Source organism: Danaus plexippus, assembly GCF_018135715.1.
Source record: "Danaus plexippus chromosome 16 unlocalized genomic scaffold, MEX_DaPlex mxdp_31, whole genome shotgun sequence".
NCBI lineage: Eukaryota > Metazoa > Arthropoda > Insecta > Lepidoptera > Nymphalidae > Danaus > Danaus plexippus.
This window is the reverse complement of record NW_026869852.1, coordinates 3,050,392-3,069,198: the sequence shown is the minus strand read 5'-3', so window position 1 is coordinate 3,069,198 and position 18,807 is coordinate 3,050,392. Positions and strand designations below refer to the sequence as shown.

The window sequence follows — 18,807 nt, the reverse complement described above, 5'->3', positions numbered from 1 at the left end:
ATAAAGTCCAATATATTGGACTATGAAATAAAGTTCACCAACTAACTTCATAACACCATAATACATTAAAATAAAATTTCAGGCATGTGTTTTAAATTCTGTTCCCTGCTGAATCTTTTCGTTTTTTAATTAAATAATAAATATTTATTCGTGTGCGTTTTTTGTGGTCATAGTTTTTTATATTCAGGGTAGAGTTTTTGACGAAAAGAATCGTCGTGTATATTAATGTTTTTTTATCAAACTGATTTGTGTGTCTTACTTTTAGTAAGAGGTGCTATAAATATATTACTTATAGTACCTCTTACTAGTAAGATTTAACATTTAATTTAATTGGCATTTTAATAGATAAGAAACAAACGTGAAAAAAGTTAAAAACATTTTACTTCAGTAGAAAAATACTGCCAAGATATTTGAAACCAAAATAATCGTATAGCGCAATACGTTAGTCCGTTTTGTGCAGCTTTAACGTTTGAATAATACCCTATATTATACTAAGCTTTTTTAAGTCCTTGTATAAGAATTTTTCGTACTCAGAAATATATTTAAGGCAATATTGTGTAGAATGTACTCAAATTCCATATTTATTTTAAAATCATTTATGTACCTAAAGTAACATAGTGTTGTTATGTTTTTTGGTAATTTTATATTTTGAATTTAAATGAATAAATGAGTATCCTCTGCCACACTGCACTATATGAACACTGTCGTATTACCAAAAACTAAAAGTTCTAGAATATCCTAATTAACTAGCTGGACCACCCGTAAGGTTTTTTATTTGTGTAACAAAAAACAGTTATGCGACGTCAAATTTTTCATTAATTTGATGTGTCTGTGTATGTATCACCTGCCTACCGAATTAGTAAATTAGATTATGATGAGTAATTATAATATAAATTTTTGTGATTTGTTTTGTCTTCTTACTCATTAATCTAAAGTTTACTGTGATATGGTATTTGAAGTAGTTTCTCTCTTACGAAATTAGCTAGAGAAGTTTTGATTCACTGACACGAACACAAAAGATGATTGAAATGATGTTAACTTTATTTATTTTTCACTTTTGTTTACAAAACCACCAAAAAAGTTTATACCTTACTTTTCTTAATATACATATTTATTCTTTATTTTTTGCCATAAAAAAACTATTCACGCCAATTTGACCGCCTTATGAATAAAGTCGTAGTAGAGCGCTGAATGCTGTGTATAATGTGCGTGGTGACGTCATGCTCCCTCCCCGGGCCTCTCTCCCCCACAAGCCTTCAAGCGGCTGTAATCCACGATACTATTGTATAGTCAATAAGGACGCTGTAGTACAGGAGATGAAATCTTTAAAATAACATATTCTAGTCACGGCTTCATGTTAACATGAATAAAGCCTGAGTGAAACTCTTGTTATGCTGTTTGTAATAAATTTTAATATTCTATTTGTGGGTCTCATTTACATGAATTCAATGAGGGCGTTTAGTCTTTAAGCACAATAAGCATTGTACTAAAAATATATATTTTTGAATTTTATCACTATTATTTAACTTTATTTAAACCTTAAAATTATGTATTTTATTGAAAATTTTTAGATACAAACCAACTAGCCGTAAATATTCATTAAATTATTTTATATTAAAGAGCTATATTTGAAATGTTATATAGCTTTTATTCAAAGCTCACACGCGACAAAAAGCTCGATAGCTCTCGGCGTATAATTTCAAAAGAGCGTTCGGGTGTTTTCGGCTTTCGTCGCGCTCTCGTCGGCGTCAGTCGAGGTTGATTCGTCGGACTGGTCGGACTTCACGAGTGAGTCGGGTCGTTACGTTCATACGAATAGTAATCACGTTGTGCGTGACGTTCTAACGTGTGAGTAAAGTGACGTTAAGTGGGACGAGTGATGCCATATGTACATATGTTAGCGACATTTGATACTATGCATTCTAACGTTTAACTTCTAAAAAATATCAAATCCTCGGATACATGTATGGTATCTGTCAAAATATTAATGTAAGTTTTTCACGTGTGAGGATATCTTTTTATCAATTGCTTAGTTTAAAATATTCAATAGTGAAATATTATCAAACTTATACTTATGATATTTAAAGATTTGTATTTAAATTTATATATATCAAACGAATTGTAAATTATACCTCTAGTTCTCCGAGTGTGAGTTTATATATCAGGACTAGGACTTTTAAATTAACAATTCTTTTTTCCTTTTAGGCATTAATTAATTAATCAATTAGTGCACAGAGAAGTTTGAATTAAATTAATAATTATATGAAAAATGATTTTTTTAAATTAGCCTTCTCAAAAACAACCCTTTTTCATTACATTTACTTCGTATTTTTTAAAGGTTGTACAATCAGAGTATCATTCCGTGTCTGGCTCCGAACAAGAACGCGCATGTCATAATAAGATCTGTGATATCAAATTGTCTCCTCTATGTGAGTGATACGACAAGGAATAATACTACTATCACGATTTATCACTTCACTTGAACATGCTCTCTGCAAGATACATATCAAGGAAAACTGAACTCTTTATATTAAAATATAAATGTTCTTATTTGCATGTTTTTACATTATTATTATTCGCTATATGTGCTATCTAAACTATATTTTTCATTTTACGCTAGAATACTCTGTATTATCAGTATTCATCACAACTAAAAACACTCTTACAAAGAAGTAATTTAATAATCATATCCTTAGTTCTCATACTATCTGCATAGCCGTGTAGATAGGATTTATTATATCACGAAAAATATGGCATATAGTTTTAATTATATCGCCAATTGAATTAATCTTTTGTATTAGAAATATACAAGAAATGGAATTATGAGTGTTACTTATAAATTAAAAACGAATCAATATTACCAAGCCTAGTAAACGATGTGCTTTCTGTTCAGAGAATATTTCTTACATTAAACTCATTTACATACAAATGCTCTGTACCATCCAGCCCTTCATGAGGGTTACTTCCTTTATTCGACTCACAGATATGCAAATTATAAACACGCTTAATTATCGTCTTTAAATGTTACAGGAATCTTTATTAAACAAGTAGGAGAATTAAATAATTTCATAAAAGAATGAAATGCAATCTTGATAAAAATAATAAATGTGTGGACTTTTTAGAAAAACTTGCTTATCAAATTAATGTTCTATTAGTAAATTAAAAACCTATTTATGATGATATCACACATAACACGCTTATTGTTAAAGATTTCTGTGTCTTAATAATAAATGAATATGTATTTTTTTTTAAAGTAACGAAACAGAAACTATTAAATTTGAATACTACTGATGACATAAGGGTAAGTTTTGACAGCTGACATCAAAATTATTGTAAACTTCTTTATTTAACTCAAGTGGTCGGTGAAAATGTTACATGTGAGCGTTGAGAATCGTTACGCGGACTCTTTATTATTTATATCTTATATTTATTCTGGTTTCTTGCCCCTAAATCCGAAATACTTGTCATACTTTTTATTTTTCTTTCAATTTAATTAACTCGTAAATTCACTAACGAATATAATCTTGTAATATTTTTACAGTAGACACTGTTTAATAGCATAATAACTCGTAATAAATAATTAAAATTAAATAAATTTAATATTTCACTTCATTTTAAAAATATTGATTGAAGAAATAGATATAATGTACCCCATCAAAATATATATAAAAAAATTGATAAGTAAATAACTAAACCTTGACTTTGATTAATTGAAGCTTACGATCACATCGAGCTTTTATATTGTTTCTTCAAAAAAATATTTTCTTTCATTTAATTCTTTCCACATTTCAAATAATGTCTGCCAGAATAAGACAACGACTGTCTTTTTATATTAATTTATGTTACATCATTTTAAGATTCTGTAGTGTTGTAATAAAACAGTATACAAGGTAATTTCACACACCTACATTTATTTTAAAATAATGGTAAAAGTCCTTTGAAAACTTTTAATTGCTAATTGTAAATTTCTAGAAAATAAAACTTTGTTTTAAAAATATTAACTTCTGCTTAGTTTTCGCAAATACACAAACTTAAATCAAACTTCACGAGGACTTCGATGGCCCAAATTTAAAATTGGGTCACTTTATAATGGTTAATAACAGAATTATTATCACCAAGAACTACGGAGTAGAGCCTGCAATGTAATATCTTGTATATTGTTCACGTAAAATATTCATTGCAATACTCTATTAAAATTGTATCAGTAAATGCAATATGCACCAAATGGAAAATGAATTTACGTAATTTCCGTAGTGAAACTCCGGTGATGTGATAAAAAACATATAAAGGAACAATAAGAATACATTTTTATAAGCTTAGGTAAATGATAATGTCTGCATATAAAATTCTATTATAGGGAATGAGAACGGTGCCTCGGGGGTGTGATGTTTTGGAACATTAGCCTCCTGCAGCACAACGCGTGGCGCTGCTCTCCTAATAGGATTGCGACGTCTAATATCATTATATTCAAGCTTATATCTGAGGGCATCGTATATGCATTTACAAATAATTTATTTCAAATGACGTTGTGTAGGTTACATTATTATTATTTTTTTATGAACCAATAATGAAATAGTCTGTACTATTGACATCTGAAAGAACTTGTTTTGCAACTCACGAAAAACCTGAGGAGGACGAGTTTTATTAAAGCTATTATTATTAGAGCGAATTCGTGCACATTTTTTGTAACATGGCCAGTGCATAAGACGTACTAACCGTCTGAGCCTGGATGGTTACCATAGTCTACTGTCAATACAACTGTATCGCTTGTGTGTTGCGGACGCTTAAAATATCTGTCCATTGCCTTCTTAAAGAATTCCATACTGTCAATAACTATATATATAAAAATAAACTGATAGTCCCGTAGATCAACTTAAGCATAGAGTTTATTACAGAACGCGAAGGTTTGGAGAAGAAACCGCATCAGACCAGAGATGAGAGCCGTTCTCCATGTTTGGTCGCGCTTGATATACTAAAAATATTTGCTCGGAGTTAGCTACTGCGTCGTTTTATTTGGTACATCTAATTTCCTGTTTACTGGCTTAATCTGATGAGCTATGGGATTCCCAAATTAAGTGCCTTTTAAGATATCGAGACTTAGGATCCTATATTCTTTGACAAGTTTATAAGGAAATGTGGGACCACATGTCCATTTCACTGTTCTGTGGTGACTGAATAATTTTGTCTTATTGGATTTAACTTAGAATAAGTTATCGTAATTCCAATCGAAGATTCTGGAAAGAGTACATTCGAATTTAGCCAGTAGTTATTATAAGTAAAGATTATTCTCACGATATGATGCCGGCTGGCGTCCCAAAAGTCTCTCGACTAATCATATATCGAGGACCTCGGTACCAGACCCGAATCGATCGAACGTCTTCGGCATGTCAAGGCTGACTGTTAACGCTTTTTATTGACTGTCAATGGTGAGAGTCATATTGAGATTCGCGGATCGATGTGTGCTCTTCTACTTGTCTCAGGGGCTTCGTGTTGATGATACGTTTTATCAATTTAGATTCAGGAATCAAGTAATCGTGTTAGTGTTATTAAATTTTAAACCAAAGTTCATTACGTTAGAATGAACCTGTGCTTCATATGGTATACACAAATATAACAGTGTTTAGAACTTTTAGTTTGCACAGTTATATGGCACCTATTAATCCTTTTGTATACATATATACTATTTTCAAAATTACCTTTTATATTGTAAATGACAGTATCAGGAAATACGAGAAGTTAGAAAATAAGAGAGTTTTGAATTTATATATGGTTAATGATATATAAGAAGTATAATAACAAGTTGTATTATTGTAAAATTTCTAAAGTGGTAGAGCCTAGCTGTGATCAAATAACTGCAGATCAAACATGGGCTGGCTCGATCGGGGAAGTACCACCCTCTTACAGAAGATCGGCTTGAAGTAATCTAAAAAGCCTGCTTTTCGCCCGATGAGTGAGAGAGCCGGTTGCCCTTTTCAGGTTCCCATCCTTTGCTACCATTTCCTAATTCCCACATCCCCCTCTTCCTAAACAACCAAGGTTGGCAACGCATCCGCAGAAGAGATGTTGCAGATGTCCATGGGCGACGGTGACTACTTCCCACCAAGTAGGCCGTCTGCTCGTTTGCAACGTTTCACATTAAAAAAAAATGATAAAGATTTTTAATTTTAAAACTGTCTTTTGAGTTGTTTAGTTTGCAAAATATACCACTTTTGTGATATTTTCAAAAAAATAAAGGTAAAAATTTGTGTTCATATGTAAACTAAAGCGTATTCTGTATTTCGGAATATTAATAGAGACGGGACCTGTCTGTAGTTGATTGTCGATTGCATTCTGAATGTATTTGAGGTCTACTCAAAAATTGTTATATATTTAGTTAGTTGTATTTAAGAAATATATTTTATTAAGGTTAAGAAGTTTTATATAAACGTCTGGTTTAACAAGCAAACTGTCTGAAGTCATTTTACGGTTCTCTTTTATTTCCTATTACGTAATAAAAAAAAAATGGTCAGAAAAAATATATTTAAGGATAAGCAATAGCGCTTCCACAAATCTTATTTTGTCTTTATGTGGGTGGATTGTTAGAAAACCAATTCCTAAATAATGATTGGACCAACTATCATCAATGAAAGGAAATACATTTCCTATAGCAATAGTAACATTGTTAATAACAATTAAATCTACTTATTTTATTGGGTTCTTCAGTAGATGTTACGTTTTGTTGTTTTTTTTTTTATAAAGAACATTTCTTATTTTGAAATCTTTACTGTAACTTAAATATATACAGCGAGCGAGCTGACTGCCGGTTCTGACAGTTAAAAGTTTTGTAAAAATTAAATATCAGTGCCACGGGTAGCTCTTTGAACATATTGGAAGCAGCTTTTGTTAACATAAATTATGAGTCGGTCGAATAAAACGAACAAAAAGTTTTCGAAAATATTATTTTTTATAATATGTCCATAATTTAATCATGAAAAAAAGCAAACAAAAAATTTAATAGACATTAGAATTAAGTAAATAAGCCCCAAAAATCAAATTATCTACAACGCTTATTGTACGTATTTTTATTATTCTTCAGTCCTTATTTTGTGGATGATGAGAAAGAAATGAGTATTTAATACTCTATAGATTTTCTTGTTTCTAGTGATTTAGTTGGAATTAACTTTCTAAGTAATATGCTGCTACAAAGCTGTTACTTTAACGCTAATTCGGAGCTGCCTGGAAGGATATGTCATGATACTGTTATTTCTCGTATTTATTTAGACAGACTCCGAGTTTTTGTCATGTTACGTCACCGTTCTTCATTAATATCTGCGTCACATTGCTGTTTCAAGTTTTCCAATGTCCCTTTAGTCAGTATTTATTTGTTTCTAGCCTCCTGTCTACCGCCGACCGCCGTCGCTGTAGAACTAATCAATACGTTAATTGAACTCCATCGTAACGGGATCATGATATATGCCGTGCTTGGTTATTATAATTCTTTTGTGATCGTGATCTTTGCGTGCCGTCGCCTCGGTGCGTTAATGATTCATTAATATTTAATTTTCGTAACATTTTTATTGTTTTGCAACATTTTAAACATTAAGAAAGTATTGTTAGTTTTTATGCTTTAATTTTTCTATGAAAATAAAAGATATATTACTTAAAGGTATGTAAAACGTTATATTAAAGTGATGTAATAGGTATTTTTGGGAAAAATATGAAAACGTCAAAAGTGATACTAGATGCTGTTTTATATTTATCATTTGTTTATTTTAAAACATTTTTATAATATAACGTAATATAAAAGCATAAAGTTTGATTATTAAGGGAGTCGTTAGTAAACTTATCTAATATTATGAAATTATCGCGACAATCTAATGAGTGCAATGTAATCTAATAATCGCATCACTAATTTGAAGGCACGTTTCCATAGTCATGTTCTATGCACAGGGTAATGAGAATTCGTGCGTGATGCTGGCGTGAGTCCCTTCATATGCTAATTAACAATTAGCGTTCGTTCGTTCAAAATGAAGCGAGCTTTTACCTGTGACTTATTCCGTCTTTCACTAATTAGCTTTAAAACACTAAATACTGTAATGAATTAAATAAATTAACAACAGTTTGAGTATTTTCAATTGTAATAAAATTACACATTAAATAATGAAAATGGAGCTTCGACCTGTTTTATTATAAAATTAAATCTGACAGATAGTAAACTATAATTTAATTATATTTATTATCTGAGTGAAAGGAATGTATTGCAAAGCCTTTTACTGGTATATCGTCCGTCGGCTTCTTCTCAGAAAGCTTTTAGCCACTTTAAATTTATTAGATCTCGTCGGCACGTATATAAAATACATTCCTAGATATAATTTACTTTTAAAAACAAAATTTAAAAAATAGCCGAGAATTTTTTGGTAACTAGTTTTAAAGAACCTTTTATCCTCTCCATCGTGACGTTTCTCTTAGAACTGCCTTTTGATATTTGTTTGTGTACCTACTTAGAGCCACTGAGGTCAGAAAAACAATTATAAGGACTTGTTTTTAATTTTAATCGTCTGAGCTATTAAGTGGTTAAAAAGAAGAATTAACATACTTTAACATATATATGTAAATATATATTGTGTGTGAGTTTATATGGACTTACACACACAGGGGCCGTTTGAAACATAAAATGTTTTAAACACTCAACCAAGTAATAAGATTGTTATGACAAATAAATGCCACTCTAATAAAATTTTACGGTGAATGCAAATGTATGAAATTTCAGTTTCACTGTTAGATAAATGGATAGTTAATTTCTTTTTTATAATATTTTATACCTATAAATCACTATTATGACTTAAGTATTTGCTCGTAATCCTTAGACCTTTAATTTTTATATCAATTGAAAAAGGTATTCATATCATAAATTTTAAAGTATTTAATACGTAATAATATTATATCTGTTAATAATAATGATTGTTTTATGCAGGTTGTATAACAGTATCGAGTAGCGGCGGCGGATGGCGGCCGCGCTCGTCCTGACGTTACTCGCCGCGCTCCTCGCCGCCGCCGGCACCTCCGGTATTATACTGACAAACATACATACAAAGTGCACTAATTTATGTTACAAACACTTCCAATATATATATGCCTATATATAATTGACTTATAATGTTGTTAGTTGCAAAAATGTTGCCAACTCAGTATTTTAGTTCTTCTCAGTGAAGTACTTTTATATCATACTTTATTTTCGTCCACTCATCTAAGTTCGACGTTATATCTTATTAAAAGATTGAGTGAATACTTGAAAATAATTTTCTATAAGTATTACATTATGAAGGTATTTTAATGTTATGATCTATTCGCGTGTCATAGAGCGGTCGCGGCGCACGGCGGGCGAGGCGGCCGCTGTAGATATAAATCCAGATGGACCCTTCACACACACGGAGATGTCTCAGGCAGACATCGACGCGGCGGCACAGGCCGAGGCCGAAGCGGCTGGAGTTCCCGCGTGGAGAGATCTCTGGTACTCCTCCCTAGAAGCGTTAAGACGGGAGCCCACCATCAATAACACCCAAGAGGACATCATGGTTCAGCTCGGAGGAGTCGCTTTCCTTCACTGTCCTGTGCGCAATCTTGGTGAACTTGGTGTAAGAAAATGTTTTATAGCATAAACATTGTAATAAAGCAGTGTTTAATTGTAATAAAGTGTGTGTAATAAACCAATGTTTTTTGCCAAATTACCAGGTCACTTCGGAAATTCAAATTGTAAATGGGTTTATAGTAATAGCAACGATTCATTTTGTTTGTCAAAATCACATTTACTATATTGTAATAATGGTTTATTAATTATAGTCAAAAAAATAATTATATATTAATAAATTATAGGACAGCACTATGCTGTATTAAAATTTTTTTTTTCGCCATTTTGTGACCAGAATTAATTTTAATGTCTTGTATATTAATATCCTTTATCTTCAGGTGTCCTGGGTTCGCCGCCGTGACTGGCATATCATTAGCTCTGGTGTATTTATGTACACGAATGACGAAAGATTCCAGGTATTTTTTATATATTAAAATGTTTCAAACACTTAAAAACTGTTTTAATATTGATTACATTACACAGGTACTTCACAGTGAAGGTTCAGACGACTGGATCTTACAAATTAAATATGTACAAAAGCGAGACAATGGAACGTACGAGTGCCAGGTAACATAGTGGATATATATACATCGAGGCTTGATTTTCGAACACAAGCGACACTAATAGTATTTCAAAACTAATTCACTGGTTGTTAGGACATTTCATTATTTTGTATCGTATAAGTTTTTCAAAATTTCATCTATTATAAGTGAGTTGACATGCAGGTATCCACGGGGTCCGGGACTTTGTCTCGTCTGGTTCACCTCCACATAGTTGTCCCTGAAGCCTTCATACTTGGAGCGGACGAGTATCACGTTGATGCGGGATCGACCATTAATCTTGTCTGCATTATTGAAAAGGTATCATAAATCTTCTTTAAATTACACCCGACGGGGATAAGGGTTATTGTGGTTACGTCAATGCTGAAAAGGTTATGCTCTCTAAATCGATGTTTGGGATACAAAATGTTAAAAAAATAAAAATTCATGACTCTCTGTTATACAAATCAGTCATCGCTAAATAGTCGTGCCGTAATACACATAGGATTTCTTACTATTAATATTTTGTATCGTTATGACTTTGTTTCGTTTTGTTAAGAGTGTGGAAAAATATATAAACTAGTAAAACGAATATATAAAAATTATATATCCTGAAATATAACTGTCCTGTATATTGAATGCGTCCTCTGTCAGAGCCCAGTTCCACCACAGTACGTTTTCTGGTACCACAACGCCCGTATGATCAACTACGACGCGACTCGTGGTGTGACGGTGTCCACGGCTCCGGGGGCTCGCACTCAATCCGCCCTGGCCATCCGTGCCGCCGGCCCCGCACACTCTGGGAACTACTCCTGCCGCGCCGCAAACACTGAACCCGCTCATATATACGTATATGTGTCTGAAGGCAGTGAGTTAAAAGATATGCATCCGACTTAGCTGAAACACTTTACTTCTTAAAAAATGATATGTGCCAGATGGATCACCAGTTTTGAAATTGTGTCATATATTTAACATTCTTTCAAAACAGTTGCGATGACGCACACAATAGTAGAGATCATGTCAATCACTGTTTTGTTTTTAATATGTTTATCATACACTCAGACAATGTGTGATCTCATTAGTTTTATGTTTTCTCAGGTGACAAAATGGCAGCGACCCTGAGTCGTAACGCGTCCGGTCACCCTCAGAGCCTCGTGTTACTCTACATTGTTATTTTTTTCGTGTCTCGCCTCGCCACATAGACATCCGTCTCTACGATAGCTGGATCGTTGATGATTCATATTTATTTTATTATAACGTTGTTCTTTTACAAAATTTATTGGGAAATTTAAGTTTTTTATTTGTTATTGAGTGGATAGATGTCGGTGCCGTAGTAAATAAGCGCAAAGTTTACTGAGTTGTCTCAATAGGAGGAGGTGAGCGCGTTCGTCCCGGTGTCACAGAATGTGTGTATATAGAACTAAGAACATTTCCTCACGTCATCATAAACCCTCCCTAATTTAAAATTATTTATTAGCTATCTAGATTGTATATTAAAACTAATTGCTCAAAGCAAATCAACCTATGATACTATTCTCATTATTGTACAAAATTTTATTAATATAGTTAAACTAAGAAACTAGTTACATTAAACATACCGTTATTGGATAGTTTTCTTCAAGGTCATTAAAAAGTCGGCTCAAAATAACTGTTTTTTTGTAAATATTTCACACTTGGTGACTGTAAAATATCGATGTCTTCAATTTGTAATCTATACAGTTACGGAACTGAAATATAATGTATTATAACATTCCGCAAACAAATAAATAATAATTCTGTTAAATTGATGTTTCATTTTCTTACTCATATGTTATATGCGTACCAACAATCACTTTTATACAGATATATAATTGGCCCTCTTTATATTTTATTGCACTTGGTTCTTCTAGATAGTTAGTAGATTAGCCTTAATGTACTCATCTTGTAAAAAATAATTGAATTGTCTGTTTGTTATTTCAAATTAGCAGTTATGCGCTTAACGTTAAGAAAAGTTAATTTATGCTTCAAAATAGCATTTTAAAAATTTATCGCAGTCTGTCTCTTTACTCAGACGAATCCTTAGAACCGGGGAACCAATTGTGACGGAACTTTCTTACCCATTAAGGTTATGTTTTAATGAGTAACTTATGTTGCTCTTTAACTGACTCAAGAAAGAACAAATAATTTTATTTCGATCATACACTTGTTACGCTTTTAGTAAATAAATTTTAGGCTAATTTTCAAAACTATTTTATTTATCGAAAGTTCATTACCCTGAGGTATCCCGTGGGTCACGAAATCAGTATAAGACCAAGAGATCTTTAAGAAATCGAATCAATACCAATAAAGATGATATGTGTCTCTAAGGGGGTGTTATATAAGTGAAACTAATATTTTTCAGATATACTACCCGTGCTTAATTTTCTGTTAAAACTACTCCCGATGTTTCGGTTACGAGAGAATTCCTGCCCGTGAGCACGGTTGTTGAAAAGTAACCGTAAAAATAAAGCACGCGTAGTATATCCGAAAGTATCAGTTTCATTTAAATGAATAAAACTCGCGAAAGCCCATGATGTATGCCCAAGATCCCATGGTGTAATATAAGGACCAAATTAGTACATATAAATTTACATTTAAATGAAACTGATATTTTTCGGATATATTTAAATAAAGAACAACAATTTTTAGACAGATAAGAAAGGTTAATTTCATGAAAAATAAGCAGAAATGTTCATAATGCTGATGAAATTAATGTAACTTTATGTAACAAGTAATAAAAATATAAAGTGGCTCATAATATAAATATTACAGGAACAGGGTCAAGTACATGATGAATGACTGAAAATAAACCCTCGGCTAATGACGATACCGAGTACTTTAAGCAATGTTGTAAACATCCACAACTTGAATATATATTATTAGTTGAATAATGTTCCCCTTGACTTTTTATAGGAAATTAAAGATTTGAAGAATTTTTTGACGTTTTGAAGCGACGTAATACTTTACCTATAATAGTAATTAAATCGCAAAAGCTTACAAAGTCACTTTTAGTTATAAATTCATTAAAACATTTTCTCTTTTATTATTCCTGTTCTGTAGTAGACTACAGACGGCTGTTCCATAGCGCCAGTCAACATTTGTGACTGTTGAGTGTTTAATGATGTTGAAAGCTTCTGTTCGACACGATGCGACTTTACTACCCATGTTAAACACTTTCCATTTGAAGCAAATTAAATCTGTATTAGGAAAATTCTAAATTTAAGAATATCTTGTCTTCAATTTTCTCCAAAAAAAGTTTTCTTGTATAGAACAAAACTAAGAAAAATATATTCGCAAAAAAAAAGAACAAAAAATAATAGAAAATAATAATTAGAGACGGGACGTATAATTATTAACTATCCTTACTTGTAATACTGAGAATAGAATTGAAAAATATCTCATTATTTTATCTCAATCAAATGATATCACTATAAGTTTTATGGAAACAATTATTTTGTTAATTTATTAATTAAAGTAAACCAGTGGTAACTTGTGATGAATGGATATCATTTTATTTTGCATCTGTGGAGTCTCCGCCATGCTTCATATGCAACACCAGTTTCTTCAAATATAATTTTGTTGCAAACGTTAATGTTGTGTGCCGTAAGATCATTTCTAACACATATAGTGATTCAAATTAATTAAACGCAGCGGGTCGAGATCGCGATACTTTGGAGATGTCTTTAACAAGAAATCAATATCTTTAGCAATTCGATTTTCGAACCAGTTTTGTTTCATCTCTTCTTAAAACCCTTAGTTACCTTCAACGGCCCATTGAAATAATTTTATTATATAATTGTTTAAATAATAAAGACATGTGAAATATTTCATTATGTCATATACTTATTTATTTTTAAGGACAAGTGCAGGTTTATAAGGACTACCAATTCAAATTATCGATGTTATTACAACTCTTCCTAATAAACATTTAGAAAACTGTTTTGTATCCCCAAGCAATAGCTTGTACGATTTAGCAATTTAAATCGAGAACCTTTATTTTCATAATGATTAAAAATTTCTAAGGTTCTTTAATGTTATATTGTTTTAAAATGATTTTTAACATATCATTATTTAATGATATTCTATTATTTTTTAAAATATGCTCTTTAGTTGGAGAGCCCGGAATAACCGAAATAATATCTTAAATAATGTGTGAAATTTGAAAGACCAAACTGTTCAATGAATACAGTTGATAGAAAAAAACGGATAACATCTTTATATTTTATAGTTCCAACTCACTCGTACGTTTATCAAAAGTTATTTTACTATTAAAATATATAAAGAGAATTCAAGTTTAATTATCTTAATATGGATATATCTGAGTGTTACGTTAAGCCCGAGCATGCGTCGGCACGTCCTCACACGTTATAGCGTTGATGTAGGTTATTGAATGAGGAACAGTCAACTTGTAATAAGCTCTGATATTATGATCTAACATTTATCAAAAACTGCGCAGCTTCATTTTATAATTATGTTGTATACAATTATAAAGAATTTAAGCTCAAATTGAAATTCAACAAAATCAGCTAAAGTAATAAAATTCACTTACCCTTATTTTTTACATAACATTCAATAGTACTATGTATAAAAAACATTTTCAAATAGGATTATTTCAATTTTCTTAAAAGTTATCAATGATGCATTTAATCTGGGTAATTTAATAAATATACATTAAATTATAAAATCACGAGAAAAAAAAGTCAGTTTTCATGTTAAAGCACAAAAATTAAAATGTTAAGTAGAATAAATTAATACAGAGTTGTAAAATGAATCATCAAACTGTGTGTTAATTACAATTTTATTTAAATCAAATTGTGACTCATTAAAACGGGCGACCTTGAAATATGCACGAAACTTGGAAAATACTTAACCTCGCCTATTTTATTACCTGCATGTTTCCGTTATAAAGAAAAAAGAGCCGTATCCTAAACACTTCATAATTTATTATATTCACTATAAATATGTAATTTTACAATATCAGCAATGTGGACTTTGAGTAAATGAAATGGAATTTGATTTGGCTTACTTTTATTGAATCACTTGAAATTACGTTTGGTATTAATATTCTTTTGTACGCCCGTTAATTAATAATTTAATTAATTCATTAACGGGCGTACGAACTGCTGGTTAAATAAGACTCAAGACACACGTTTCAATATAAAACATTCCATATTTTAAAAGTTTAGAATTAATAATAATAATTTACGAAGAATGATGATGAAATGAATATTAATTATTATACGTTTAGTTGAAAATGTCTTAAGTTTTTCTTTGAATACGAAAATTTGGTTTGCCTTTCTTTAATAAGCTCCGCGCTGACTGTAAAGAAGAAACACATTGTTCAGATTTTTATAGAACACATTACACAGTTGTTATTCTGTATGTGACCAACAATTCTTTCATTGACTGATCTACGTCTCATTAGTGGATGTAACCTTTATTTGAAAACTTAATTCTGTTATATCTATCACGGGGGATATATAAGTATTCACTCAAGATACAAAACTGCGTCAACACTCAAACATAACGTCATGGGCTTCTCATAATAACGGTCCTATTGAACGAGAATACACAACTGATAACAGCTCTTTGAATACTGAACTGGTCTCTGAAATGAGGATATATTTAAATGTTAAAATAACAAGTAAAGTTTTTTTTGACCCTATTTGTTTTACGATGTTTTCGGTTTTAAAGCAAGCAGCATTTTATAAAACTTTGTGTTGGTTGAATTTATAACGAGTTTTTAAAACTATATCTGAATGTAAAACTTGATTAAAAAAATAATATGCTAAGTTTTTTAAAACAAGAGCCCGTAATTTCAGTGTGTAAAATTAATTATTATTGCTTTTTATAATCACTTAGTTTTGGAGCGCGTATCTTTATAAAGAGCCTTCAGACGCGGACACACATATGTGGTAAGAAGGCAGACCACGTCAATGGTTGTATCTGAATACAAAATTTTGTGTATCTATTGCGTCTTATGACTTCAGTTTACATTAAATAATCTATATTTATATTTTTTTCTAAGCTTTTGCCATATTTTTTTATTAAACGTGAAATTAATGTAACATACATTTAGCAGCACATTTTTGACTTCAAATAAGAATTAAGAACAATCTTCCAGCTGTCATCATTGTGGAAAATTTGGATTTTAAAATAAAATAACTTCGTTCATACTGGTTTAGTACTAGATCCATTATAAATACAAGGAAGCTAAAGGACGAAGATATAAATATAATAATTATTTTTGTACATTTAGAGATGATCTGACGGCAGCCCGCAGCCATCCATCACACTGAGAAGTGACAGTCACGACACATTTAAATATATTACTCAATGTCTTCTTGCCCTCACACTGTGTACTGTAAATATATTAAAGTAGATGCGTATATTATTTTAGGCTTACATTATTTATTTATGAACTATTGATTGGAAAATATTTGAGATGTAATTTTTTTTGATTTTATAAATAAAAAAAAAATTGGTTTTGTTTTAAATATTTTTTTATATTTAATAAATCAGACAGCACAAAAGAATTTTACAATACTAGAAATTGAATGGGTAAGCTAAGCCTTAAAGGTACTACTTAAGATTAATAATTATTACCTAATAAATAAATATACTCTTACTCGTATTTTATTTCCTCAAAATTTAAATGATTTCATGAACTTAACGGTTGTCGATATCCGACCGAGAAATATGTCATTATATATACATAGTGACCATAATTGAATATAGTACACATAGATAGCAGGGTTTTTGTAATTTATTTATTGTGTGCTATGTCTTTGTAATTTAAATAACTTTAACGAAACTAGCATTTGTGTTGTACAACCGTTTAAAGCTGTAAAACAATTTTTTTTATTATTTTGTTCCCACCAACTGTCAGAGATTCTTTTGTTACATCTTCTGTTTTAAATTTTAACTATACACATGCGAGTATCTCTACAAACTAAATACTTGTCTAAAGAAATACAATCAAGATATTTTCCTAATTAGGAGTTGAGTAACAACGGGTTCGTATGTATTGACACTCATCTCTCTGAGATCAATGCTAGCTATTTTATGACGCGACGCAATTTTTTTCACAAATCGCTGTGGTTATGTAATGTGAAACACAAAAATGTTTCTATCTTTATGATTTAATAATAGTCAAATCGTTCATTGAAAACTCCTTTGAAAGAAGCTTCTTTCTTCAGAATATCCTTTTAACGTGAATATAAAATTCTGTTTTAAAACATACTACAAACATCAAGATATACGTATATCAATTTCAATTTAACTTCTAGATATTTAAAAATTTTGACATTTTAAATACTACTACATATTTATTTTATTTTACAAATATTCAATTTAATTTCTCATAGTAGATAAATTGTCCAATTCTCACTTTGATGCGTGAGAAAAATCTCTGTACAAATAAGTTCCCACATTATCAACAACTATTATTAATATTTATGTTTTATAAAAAGGTTCTATATTACATTTTTCAAGCTAATTGATTCTCAAAGTGTATATATGAGATAACAAGATCTAATACAAAAAGTATTTTTAAGATAACTTTTGCCATCTTTATATGTTTATCTAATTTTCGATTTCCTGTCATTTACTCTGAACTGTGTCGCACCTAATCTCGGTCAGTCAATATTTGTAATACTCGAGTGGAGAGTGTTTAATGATATTGGAGGCTTAAAGTGGAAACCACTTTAAAGATGATTCTAATACAGTTTGAAACTTTTTTTTGCTTGTATATTATTTATTTTAATGATCATTCTTATATGTAGCTCGGCTTTTCAACATCAAAGAAATGTATGTGATAAATGGTCCGTTTTGAAAGTCAACGACAGCGGTCCCTCTACAATGAACATGATAAGATTGATGAACTTGTAAATAATTTAAGACGTAACGTTCTTTGTTGATTCTCGACTGTGATTCGGTTCTTTGAGCTCGTCTACTGTAATTGTTTAGTAACAAAATGACTTTGCTGTCTGTTCAGTCAATTGAGGGAAGCGTGATTTTAATTCTCTTGATCACTTGAAAATTACAATTTATCATCTCTTTTCCTTCTTTCAACACAAATCCGACTACACTTTCTTTTTACATTTTTGTTTGTTTATTTATTTTCACCTATATAATTATTTATTAAATTACTTCGTATTTGCCTTTTTCATTTAAAAACGTATTTAAAAATATATTCAATAGAAAAGATAATGATATTAAAGTAGCTAAAAAATGAATCTAGAATTGAGAGTAAAATTAAGCTATAAAATTAACCTGAATTATTTGATTTGGATCAGGATACATAAAGTGAGGTCCATACATTGGTATCAAATCCACTCGAATGTAGAATCGATACTTTAGCGGACGGATGAACGGCACGGACGTTAACTGATTTAATTGTGGATTGCTTCTGTTTTAATAAATTGACCTAGGAATAAATTTGTATGGACGAAAGATATATGTTTCTATCTATCTATCTATAGAACCATACGAGTCTGTCCAATGAATTAATAAAAGTTTTTAAATTTATAACAACATTAAGCCTCACGTCTCTGCCTGCGGATTGACACGTCGAGTATTATTTTTTGGAAATAAATGAACAAACTTTAATTTGTATACAATATGTCTCCGCTGTGGTTGGTA

General features: G+C 30.8%; 1 protein-coding gene across 1 annotated transcript; it reads left to right on the top strand.

Moving 5' to 3' along the window:
- Positions 1–1,763: 1,763 nt before the first annotated feature.
- Positions 1,764–11,929, top strand: LOC116771928 (zwei Ig domain protein zig-8-like). The gene is made up of 8 exons (XM_032663936.2): positions 1,764–1,989; positions 8,954–9,045; positions 9,340–9,614; positions 9,946–10,023; positions 10,091–10,174; positions 10,333–10,467; positions 10,801–11,014; positions 11,245–11,929. Exons 2-8 carry the CDS (start codon positions 8,985–8,987, stop codon positions 11,346–11,348), a joined length of 951 nt encoding a protein of 316 aa, XP_032519827.1. The 5' UTR covers positions 1,764–1,989; positions 8,954–8,984; the 3' UTR covers positions 11,349–11,929.
- Positions 11,930–18,807: the final 6,878 nt, after the last annotated feature.

Coding starts and splice junctions, on each gene's coding strand:
- LOC116771928 (XM_032663936.2), top strand. CDS start 8,985: ATGGCGGCCGCGCTCGTCCTGACGTTACTCGCCGCGCTCCTCGCCGCC. Junction 10,024..10,090: donor CGAATGACGAAAGATTCCAG/GTATTTTTTATA, acceptor TACATTACACAG/GTACTTCACAGTGAAGGTTC. Junction 11,015..11,244: donor CGTATATGTGTCTGAAGGCA/GTGAGTTAAAAG, acceptor ATGTTTTCTCAG/GTGACAAAATGGCAGCGACC.